The 12,215-nt window shown below is 41.3% G+C and overlaps 1 protein-coding gene across 1 annotated transcript in view; it reads right to left on the reverse strand.

Moving 5' to 3' along the window:
• septin9.S (septin 9 S homeolog) overlaps window positions 1-10,337 on the reverse strand; it is a 115,557-nt gene extending 105,220 nt beyond the window's left edge. The window contains exon 1 of the mRNA XM_018237621.2: window positions 10,238-10,337. Within this exon, the coding sequence (XP_018093110.1) occupies window positions 10,238-10,259 (22 nt within the window). The 5' untranslated portion in view covers window positions 10,260-10,337. The remainder of the gene's footprint in view (window positions 1-10,237) is intronic.
• Between the last annotated feature and the right edge of the window lie 1,878 nt (window positions 10,338-12,215).

Genomic DNA, 12,215 nt, shown 5'->3' on the forward strand with positions numbered 1-12,215 from the left:
TGCATTCCCTGCATCAATACAGCATTGCCTGTCTTAAGCAGGGCAGTGGCGTAACTAGATATTACTGGGCCCCAAAGCAAATACATTTTAGGGCTCCAACTTATAGAGAAGCTGCCCTGTTTTACCAATATATGTTGAAATTGCTCATTAATTAGGGGGCCCCCTATACATTCTGGGCCCCTCTGCAGCCGCAGGGTCTGCTTCATCTGTAGTTATGCCTTGTATAAAGGTTGAAACAATAGAATTCCTCCTGTATTCTACCCCAGCAGGAGGATACCTATATAACACTCCCCCTTTTGCCCTCTACTTGGACCCAGACTGTAAATAGAGGGCTGCCTTGTGTGCTGCACTTAATTGTGTCTAGTGCTGGATTTCCAATCTAGAGCTTTGTCCAGAATGAAGCTATGTATATTTTTGTATGTTATAGCATTTGTGTCAGTCGTAGTAAATAAACTGATGTCTTAAAAATGCAATGTGAGGTGCAAATTAAATAACTGAGAGGTACAGCACAAGTTAAGGTATGGCTAGAGACAGGAAAGATAATGAATGCATGTAGCACTGTATTCATGCAGGAAGAGCACGTCCATTCTGGAGTCAAAGGGCCTTTGTCTGTGTGTACTGGCCTTAAATGCCTTTAGCTATTGCTAATCTAGGGTTTCGTTAGAGCAGTGGTTTCCAACCAGTGGCTTGTAAGCAACATGTTGCTCACCATCACCTTCGATGTTGCTCCTAGGTTTTTATTTTTCAGTTCCTGGCTTGGAGCCAAGTTTTGGTTGCATAAAAGCCAGGTTTATGGCCATGAATAAATAGCCTCCTGTAGGCTATCCATCCACACTGGGTCCACACTGGGTCAATCATAGCCCTTATTTTGGCTTCCCCAGGAACTTTTTTCATGCCTGCGTTGGGTTTATACAGAAAGGGAATAAATATATGATCACAGTGTCACTTAAAGGAGCTGTATGGTTTCAGTTCATTAAAGGAGAATTAAACCCTAAAAATGGCTATGGCTAAAAAAGCCACCTTTTATATACTGAGCCAACCTAAAAGTTCAGCATCTCTAAAGTAATAATGATTCAGGCCTTCAAAGTTGCCACAGGAGTTTTCCATGTTGGATGTTGTTAGTGTTTGCGACACAGGCCTGCTCAGTGGGCTCTGAGCAGCTAAGCTTAGGAATAGTTGCAAATTATCAAGCAGAAAATAAGGTTTGTTTGCAATATACAGGCCTGGATTTGCGGCAAGGCCGCATAGGCCCGGGCCTAGGGCGGCAAAAAAATAGGGGCGGCATGCCGCCCAGCCGCATTATGTGGACGCGTGCCGGCGTGCTGGGAAGGGGAGGTGAGGTGGGTGCTAGGACCGCGCGGCCGCCTGGTCGGACCGTGCGGCCTAGGGGCGCCCCTTATTGAAATCCGGCGCTGGCAATATAAGCTGATTCTACAAGGCTGATTATTCTGATGCTTATTGTGCTGGAACATAAACATAATTTACAGCAATTCTAGCCTACTTCTGTAGTTCTCCTGTAAAGGTGTTTTCACTATCTGCAACAACACTAGTAGTATTATAATCCCAGGTCTGTACTACCACAAGCAGTGGTAAGGGAAGCCTAGGTCTGACTGTCAGAATAAAGTGCAGCACACATGTTCGGTGCAAAGGCAGACTTCAGTGGGATAAACAATAAGAGAAAATAATAGGCTCAGAAAATAGAGCCTGGCTTTGCAACCACCAGGTGGCCAAATATGGGCAAAGAGTAGGAAATTTGAAACACAAGGGTATTAAATCTTATACATACAGTATATATATATGAGAAGTTCCAGCACAGCATGATATACACAGGTCCTTACATGTTTATAATCCTCTAAACCTTTAAATGCAGGCTGATAAATGATGTGGGTTTTATTAAAAGTGTGCCAGTTTCCATCTTACTGATTTACACAATTTCATCTTTCTTGTATAATTCTATTCTTTTGCTCCTGTTCTGCCTGTAACTAAGCCATTGAGATGGGATCCCTGCTCATCCCTGGGGAGGTAAACTGACAGTTAGGTAAGAATTGCCACAAATCAATAGCACAAATCTGTTGGGACAGAAGCTGCATTTAATGAATATAAACACTGTAATAAATGTTGTAAATCAGCAATCCGGAAGGCAAAGAAAGGAAATGAAGAGTTCATTGCGGTGGAGGTGAAAACTAACCCTAAAAGTTTTTTAAATATATTAATAGTAAAAAGATGCAGGTTGAGAGTGTTGCTCCATTAAATAACGGTACAGTATGGTTGTAACAGATACAGAAAAGGCAAATGTGCTAAATCAGTTCTTTTCTTCAGTGTATATAATAGAGGAGTCTGAGTTCCCAGGCTCACTTTATAGCTGCACTGATGGCTCAGCTCAGTCTAATCAGTGGCTGACTCAGGATATGATTCATAAAGCTTTAATAAAGTTAATGTAAACAAGGCTCCAGGGCCTGATGGCATACACCCCCGGGTTCTAAGAGAGCTTAGTTCAGTTTTAGACAAGCCCCTATTTCTGATTTTCTCAGATTCAATTTCATCTGGTATGGTGCCTATGGATTGGAGAAAAGATGATGTTATTCCAATATTTAAAAAAGGGATTACGATCTCAGACTGGCAATTATAGGCCAGTAAGATTGACATCTGTGGTGGGCAAATTATTTGAAGGCTTGTTAAGGGATCACATTCAACATTTTGTCCTAGTGAATGGCATTATGAGCAGCAATCAGCATGGCTTTATGAAGGATAGGTCATGTCAGACAAATTTGATTGCTTTTTATGAAGAGGTAAGTACGATGCTGGACAGTGGGGGGGCAGTAGATGTGATCTATTTGGATTTTGCCAAAGCGTTTGATACTGTGCCCCACAAACGACTGCTTTCTAAACTAAGGTCTGTTGGGCTTAATGAAGTCGTTTGCACATGGATAGGAAACTGGCTACAGGGTCGAGTACAGAGGGTGGTTGTTAATGGTACATTCTCTACTTGGAGTCAGGTTCTTAGTGGGGTCCCCCAGGGCTCAGTATTGGGTCCACTTTTATTTAACTTGTTCATTAATGACTTGGAGGAGGGTATTGTAAGTAATGTATCAGTGTTTGCAGATGACACAAAACTATCCAGCCCAATTAATTCCATCCAGGATGTGGCATCCTTGTAACATGATCTTGACAAACTGGCAATCTGGGCAGCTAAGTGGCAAATGAGATTCAATGTTGATAAATGTAAAAATATCCAAGTCACTTATACCCTTAATGGGACTGCACTAGGCAAATCCATAATGGAAAAGGACCTTGGAGTCCTTGTAGATGATAAACTTGGCTGTAGCAAGCAATGCCAGTCGGCAGCATCAAGGGCAAATAAGGTCTTGAGCTGTATTAAAAGGGGCATAGATTCACTGGAGGGGGGGGTCATTCTTCCACTGTACAGAGCACTTGTAAGGCCCCATCTAGAATATGCCGTACAGTTAGAATATGCCGTACAGTTTCGTCTCCATCACTCAAACAGGACATTATTGTATTAGAGAGAGAACAGAAAAGGGCAACTAAGCTGGTAAAAGGTATGGGAAATCTTAGCTATGAGGAAAGACTGGCCAAATTGGGGATGTTCAAGCTGGAGAATAGGCGCTTAAGGGGTGATATGATGACTATGTATAAATATATAAGGGGATCTTATAATAATCTCTCTAATGCTTTATTTACCAGTAGGTCTTTCCAGCTGACACGAGGTCACCCATTCCGATTAGAAGAAAAGAGGTTCCGCCTAAATATTCGGAAGGGATTTTTTACAGTGAGAGCTGTGAAGATGTGGAATTCTCTCCCTGAATCAGTGGTACAGGCTGATACATTAGAAAGCTTTAAGAAGGGGTTGGATTGCTTTTTAGCAAGTGAGGGAATACAGGGTTATGGGAGATAGCTCATAGTCCAAGTTGATCCAGGGACTAGTCCGGTTGCCATTTTGGAGTCAGGAAGGAATTTTTCTCCCTCTGAGGCAAATTGGAGAGGCTTCAGATGGGTTTTTTTTGCCTTCCTCTGGATCAACTGGTAGTTAGGCAGATAAATAACAAAAAAACAAAACTAAAAGTTTGAACTTGATGGACGTGTGTCTTTTTTCAACCTTACTTACTATGTTACTATGTTACTGTTGTAGTTCTGTGGAATGCATTCAGGGACAAGACACATGTTCAACTTGTTTTATAGTTAATATTATAAAAGCCCTACTGCCTAAAGAGAAACTGTTACAATTTTTTTACATTATTTGCTGCCATTTATCACTATTGGCAGCCTCAGCCACTACTGACCATGTTCAGTTGCTTTACTAAAGATTACTGCACACTGCTGGCACTTCTCTTCTTCTAGAACCGATATTGGACCTGTTATCCAGAATGCTCGGTACCTGGGGTTTTCCAGATAACGAATCTTTAAGTAATTTGGATCTTCATACCTTAAGGGGCAGATTTATCAAGGGTCGAATTTTGAAGTAATAAGAATTTTTTTGGACTCCCATAACTTTGAAATTCAAATTAAAAAATCAAAGGTTTTTTGTTTGGGTGAATAGATCCATTTCTGATCGGATTAGAATCTTACAAATTAAAGTGACAGTGCATTCAATCGAATTCGATTCAAAGTATTTTAAAAAAAAACTTTGACTTTTCAAAGTCCATCAATTGGTAGGTTCTAGGAGGTCCCCCATAGGTTAAAACAGCAATTTGGCAGGTTTTATATGGCGAATGGCCGAAGTCGAAGTTTTAAAGAGACATTCAAATCGAATTTGGACTATTCTCTAGTTGACATACACAAAAATAGCTTGAAATGTGATTTTTTTTACTGCAAATTTTTACTTCAACCCTTGATAAATCTGCCCCTATGTCTACTAGAAAGCCATGTAAGCATAAAATAAACCCAATAGGCCAGTTTTGCTTCCAATAAGGATTAACTATATCTTAGTCTGGATCAAGTACAAAGAACTGTTTACTTATTACAGCAAAAAAAGGAAAACAATTTTTAACATGTGGATTATTTGGATAAAATGAAGTCTATGGGAGACAGCCTTTCTATAACTCTTTCTGGATAATGGGTTTCTAGATAATGGATCCCATTTACACATAACTTTAAAACCTACTGAAAATACTTAATGTATATCATTTATAGAGAACGATTCACTATATTGGTTGCTGGTAAATGTTACTGTATAAAGAAACATGGGTAAAATCCAAAACAAATGCACAAAACAGTAGACCAACAGAATAGCAAACAAACCAATGCAACATTTTTATAAAAAAAATAATATAGTAAAAACGTAAATTGGGGTCCCTACGTACAACCCACAAAAAATGCTGAAATGTCGTCCTGAAGGGTTCTGCTAATAGCAGATTCATTCAGCAATGCCTGGTATACTTAGAAGTCAAGTGATGACACTTTTTAGACAATGCTGAAATGCAGTCTCTAATGATCTCAGTATGTTGTAGAAAAAGGGAAAGATGTCTTGATGCGTTTTGTGCCAGAGAGGTGTTTGTCAAGGGGTCGTGCAGAGTTGACAAGGGCGCCCTGTCTGCGCGTCACACATTTGGCATCTTTCTGTACAGATAACCGAGACATGCATTCCAGTGTGTCACCCCCCATCCCCTTGTCACTTCACTCCTTTAGCAGCAGAACTCAAGATTTCCATGTGTATGGTTAATGCAAGGCCAAGTCATACTTAGGTCACATTTGCAGAAAAGCTCCTGTTTCCTTGTTTGTGTGACAAACATGATTATAACGGTGCCACAGATGCACCGATAATATTGCACAAATCTTTGTGTCGTACGATACTCTGTGCATTTATGGGGGGAGACGGGGCGATTGATAACGGCAGAAGTCTTGGATATGAGTCAGCTAACAGGTAGAAACAATAAATTCAGCCAGCCCCATCCAGCCAGCCCAATCGATGAGCCAACCAATATTAATAGAAGACTTGGATATCAGTCGGCTCGTCGATCGGGCTGGCTGGAAATTTTTGATCGGTTGCCTTTGAAGGCACCTGAACATCGACCACTGTTAGTGCTGAATCATCAGATAGAGGTAGAATTCTATTGTTTCTACCTGTATATCTGACAATTCGGCTCTAACCTGTCTGTAGTGAAAACAATCTTTTCTGAGACCAATGGTCTCCCAAACTGAATCCAAGATATGGTACATCCCTAATGGAAATTGACAAATATCTCTATCTATCTATCTATCTATCTATCTATCTATCTATCTATCTATCTATCTATCTATCTATCTATCTATCTACTGTATCTATCTACCTATCATCTATCTATCTATCTATCTATCTATCTATCTTTATATATATTCATTTTTCTTTTGCATTTCTCTAGCTTCTATAAGGACATACCTGAGGCAGCGTGTAGTATAGATCTTCTCTAAGCCTATACTGTTTGCAGACTTGCCAGCCACAACTTCCTTATCAGCTTCCATAGCCCTTAAAAGTGTTAAGTTTATTGACAACCAATGGTTTAACATTTACTCTGATATACAGTATTTCCATGGGTACTGAAGGCATTCACCCCCAAACCTCACACTAACTGGCTGGGCTCCCTTAGATCATAACAAGGCTGCAGATATATAGAAACATTGGTGTAACAGTCACCCTTCTATAATTCCATGGGTACCCGCTGGGCTCCCTTACATCACAACAAGGCTACAGATATATATAGAATCATTGGCATACCAGTCACCCTGCAACAAACAGTCAATTATCACCTTAGTGATAGAGAGTATTCTTCACAGCCACATATTTTCATCCAAAATTCAAAGAAATCGCAGCACTCCCAAGCGATAATATTAATTATTTCATGCTGTGCCAGTTATGAAATAAAGGTGGTTTTAAAATTATTGCTTGAGAGTGCTGCAATTTCCATGGATACCAGTCACCCTGCCCTGGGGTACCTAAAGCAGCAAAATAAGCACTCACCCCATATCTCACCCAAATTGGCATTTAGAAATTAATATGGAATTATGACCCCCCAAAACTCTGGCAATCTCCAGAAAGTCTTTGGGCATAAATGGGCATATAACTAAGTAGAACAGATGTATGGCCTACCTTTTACTTTTCATATGTACAGTATATCCCCTTTTTATGAACCAGGTAAGTGATCATTAACAGGAATTGAGATCTTAGATGGTGAAAGGAATAAAGGCAGAAGGTTAGCTGGGAAAGAAATGAAATCACAGGTTTTGTGGTTTAAGATAAACTCTTGTTTTCCATTAGCAGAACCGGCACTGTAAGGGGAAAGCTTCCACTATCCATGTGAGAGGATGAGCATTAAGATCATAGTCCCATCAAATCCTTACAACAGAGGAGGTATTGCCGCAGGGTCTAAAGTCAGAACTTTTTCTTTTAGTGCATTGTGTCATCACAACATGCTGGCTCTTGCCGATGGAGGGATAACGGCGATGGCTTTAACACTGTGCGAGGGAAGGATTAGAGGTGAATGCCAGCAGAGCCAACCTTTAAATCAACAAAAATTGTCCTATCCAGTTTCTTTTATTTCTGCTGGGCTGAGACCGTAACTGACCCTTGCAACTTGTAGTTGAACTGCAGACCTCACCACCTCACACCTTTTTTATGGTCTTTGTATTTAGTTTATAATGGACCTTTCAATCCTCTTTTTTCATCCTGTAATCATTTACCTTACAGGTACAAGTGTGTATTTGCGTGTGTATAATACACTCCTCAAAGAAATCCTTCAGCCAATCCCATATAAAGTCCAGATCAGACCTGTTCCTGGAAGTCCATGTTGCTGCCTGTGTGTCATTTCTCTTGAGCAAACAGGTGATTACTCTGATGCAATGCTCCAGGTTGCCAGAGACAATGTGCTGTATAAACTGTGTCCTTCTCAATAGACACTCCATGTCTCCACTTACACACTCCACTGCTCTGTGTGCACAGCAGTTTGAGGTGCATGCACAACACTGCTCTGCTTCTTTCTGGGCCATATGATTACAGGGTGCTACATAGCGTCCATATTGACAAGGATAAGACTTTGCCCAGGGTAAAGCACATTCTCAGTCCCTGTTTCAATCAATCAGTTGACCTTGAGGAAGTCACTTTTGACCTTTATAACCCTGTTAGCCTCTTGTAGAACTGGGCATTTATTATTGCTCACTGCCAGGGGCATTACTACAAAGGAAGCAGACCCTGTGGCTGCAGGGGGGCCCAGGAGGTATAGGGGCCCCATGAGGCCCTAAATCGTGTACAATTTCAACATATATTGGTAAAAAAAGGACAACCTCCCGTTATGATGGGTGACCTACATTTACATTTCGTTACGCCACTGCTCACTGCCTTAGGTTCAAAATAAAGCAGATACTAATCTCTACAGAGCAGGAACAGCTCATAGCAAGTAGGTAGCACTGACACAGTAAAAGCAGTCTCAACATGTGTATAAAACACGTCTTAGTGCTGGGGCAGACGGGCAGATTCGGGGAGATTTAGTCGCCTGGCGACTAATCGCCTCTTCTGCGAGGCACCAATCTCCCCGAACTGCCTTCTGTCTGCTTGAATGAAGAATCTCCTGCGCTAATACACTCGCGGCGCTTCAGTTTCCTAAGTCGTCCGAAGTTTCCTCGTGAGTGCATTAGCGCTGGCGTTTCTTCATTCAAGCATACGGAAGGCAGTTCCGGGAGATTGTCGCCACACAGAAGAGGCGATTAGTCGCCAGGCAACTAGATCTCCCCGAGTCTGCCCCAACCCTTATTCCCAAACTTAGGAGGTTACTTCACTGCATAAAGGGCTGATAAACAAAAAAAAGATCAGCAGAATAACAAAATAAAATCATACTTTATTAGGTAATGCTATAAACAACTGTGAGATTAAGTGGAACAACCCCCACACACTTCTTTCCCTGGTATAATAGAATTCCAGGAATGGGTGTTGGTTTATTATATTAATAGGCTAATGTTATTGCTCAAACTGTTGGTAAACTACAACTACAAGCAGCCACCTGCCAGCAAAGATAGCATGGGTTCATTGCCACCCATTATCCCTAGATAATGTAAAAGATAGAACTTCTTTTGTAATTAATAATTATTGGAGACACAGAGAAATGTTATCGCTGTAACTGCTGCTGAACTACAGCTCACAGAGCCCCCTTATCCAGCTTTCTCCTGGTTTATTATCTTACAAGATAACATCCAAGAAGGGCATAGCCGTCTATATAACTATGCAGCTGATACAGGGAAACCCTTTTGAAATGAAAAATATGAAAGTGGTATAAAGGTGATACCTTTATTGGCTAACTAATATAATCATAGCAAGCTTTCAGAACATTTTAGTTCCTTTTTCAAGCTGATTACAATCAAGCAGTGGTGTTCTCTCGTGTATATATATACAGTATATATCTATCTCTCTCTCTCTATATACAGTATCTCTCTCTCTCTCTCTCTCTCTCTCTCTCTCTCTATATATATATATCTATATCTATATATAAAATTTAGCTCAAAGGTTAAATGACCAACAAAAAGGAATATCTAAGGTACAAGATAATGTGGGTCAAAGAGGCTGAATATAAATTAGGGCTGAGTATGGAATAAAAGGAATTCCATATGCTTTCAGAACTAAAATGTTGTGATTATGCAGGTGGTACAAATGACTTTTATGCTGGTCATTCAACATAATGTAAAGTCATATAAATATATTAAAATTTTAACCAAATACTGGCATCATGGGATTTACAATAGTAAACCATGTTACTACTGTAGGGCCCAGGAGGTGTATGGTCCAAATGAGACAATGATTGCAGTTTCGGTATATAGTTATAAAAAATGGCTAATTCCCAAAGTTTGGAGAGGCCTCAATATGATTCTACCATGAGGACAAGTATTGTATGTCTTTGGCTCTGTGCACAATAGTCTCCGTCAATACCAGTGAGTTGTACGGTCACACATTGGCACCTGCTAGCCTATTAAAATCAGGGTGGCCTCATGTACTATCCCAATACTTTATTCAAACAAATACCCTTTAAAAGATAAACACCCTTTTCAATTCTTGAATGTATTATAGATTGCGAGGTGCTATTTTCCCGGAGGCAGAGGTTTGCAAAGTTAATACATACATATAGCAAACACTGTCAGCTGCATGAAAGCAAAGACATAAAAGAATGAAAGTTTATTTACCAGTATCCTGTTTTTTTCCCAGGGCATGTAAAGCAAAACAAACAAAAGGAAAGACAGAGGGGCAGGTGCTGTCAGTGCTTACCTGTATAAGAAGACTTTCTCATGGTCCCCTGGGACTTCTGCAGCTCCCTCCGCCAAGATCCTGAGGGGATAAGTGACCTCCCTAGAGAGACAAATCTAGAATGGGAGAGTTGAGGAGAGAGGCACAGACACACACACTTGCAGTACACTCCCATCTGTGGGAACACACCTTTCATGAACTTCTGCACCAATGACGGCAGTAAAAGAAGGAGATGGTTTGCACTCCCAACTCCATATCTTTTGTTGTTAGGACACAAAGTCTACCAAATAGCATTCTAAGGGTTAAGGTTAACGTTTGGCAGTTACAAATCTGAAACAGAAAATTAATTGTGAAGGATTCATTAATGAAGCACGTGTTCTCTTCTTAAGGGCATTTATTTGCCGTGCATAATCTATCGCATGATTATCTTATCTCGTTCAAAGTTCTTCATTCCCTAAATTCTCTGCTGGCTTCTAAAGGCAACTGTATGCATTACGCTATGAATGGGCAATCCAGGTGGCCATACCCTATACAGGTATGGGATCTGTTATCCAGAATGCTCGGGACCTGGGGTTTTCCGGATAACGGATCTTTCAGTAATTTGGATCTTCATACCTTAAGTCTACTAGAAAATCATGTAAACGTTAAATAAACCTAACAGGCTGGTTTTGCTTCCAATAAGGATTAATTATATCTTATTTGGGATCAAGTACAAGATACTGTTTTATTATTCAGTCAGTTTATTAGAGATGAAATCTGTACCTTCGGTTGCTTAGTGGCCGTACAAAAAAATTAGGACCCACTTGTCCTTATTTTACAAAAAATAATCATTGAGACACGCTTCCTTACAACTTGCGTCTCTTAAGTACAACTTGTGTCTGGGCCACCGGAGGGGATACTTCACGGTTGCGGCTTCTATATCAGCGGGTCCTAAAAATATTCGGAAGCATAAGAAGGCACTACTGATACATGCTGATCACTGCAGGGCCGGAACTAGGGGTAGGCAGAGTAGGCACGTGCCTAGGGCGAAAAACTGGGGGGGGCGGCAGGCACGTACTCTGCTCTGTTGCCTACCCCGTGTCCGGTCCCGTCTCTCCCAAACTGCCGCTTGTAGCTTTCGCGTAAATGCGCTTCTGCACATGCGCGCCCATCATTGCACGCATACGCGCTGGAGTGAAGCTTTGAGCCTGCACGCTGGAGCGCAGTTTCACGCATATGCAGTTTCGCACATAGGCAGTTTCGAACGCACTGAGCCGGGGCCGTAGCCCGCCAGGTTGCCTAGGGCACCTGGCCGGGTTAGCCCGGCTCTGGATCACTGTTCCTACTGATTGTAAGTAGGTCTGATAAAATCATGCCCATTTCAATTTAGGGTGATACACTATTGGCATCTTCTTCTTTCCATCTTTTTTTTTTGAAGCCTTAGGAGCGCACTTTAATCTTGACGATCACTCTTTTATTATTGCAGAGAAAAATTAAATCGTTTTTTAAAATTTGGATAAGTCTATTGGAGATGGCCTTTCCGTAATTTGGAGTTTTTTGGATAATGGGTTTTCCAGATAATGAGTCCCATACCTGTATACCCAGTAACGTAACGAACCCCCGTTGGGCCCAGGTGCAGGCCATGCAGCCGGGCCCACCCCCTTCAAAAGCTTTTTTTTGCGGCGGCTTCGCACACGCAGTCGAACTGGCCCATTGGGATACCAGGAAAACTCCTGGTGGGCCCAAGTGTCAGTAGGCCCTCCTGCTTCTAACCATTGGCCTTCTGTATGGGCACAGAGAGACTAAATAGATAGAATAATAAATAATAGAATATAAAGAAAAGATACTTGAAGAACAGAGGTTGAGTGAGATGAGGAAGAGGAGAAATAATTTGGAGAATGGGCCCATGGACTAAGGTTTTCTGGTGGGCCCCTGGCATCCCAGTCTTACACTCCACACACGTGCAGACCTTTGGTAGGCCCAGAGGTAGTTCCGCCACTGTATATACCCTATCTAGTTG

Source organism: Xenopus laevis, chromosome 9_10S (genome assembly GCF_017654675.1).
Source record: "Xenopus laevis strain J_2021 chromosome 9_10S, Xenopus_laevis_v10.1, whole genome shotgun sequence".
Classification (NCBI taxonomy): Eukaryota; Metazoa; Chordata; class Amphibia; order Anura; family Pipidae; genus Xenopus; species Xenopus laevis.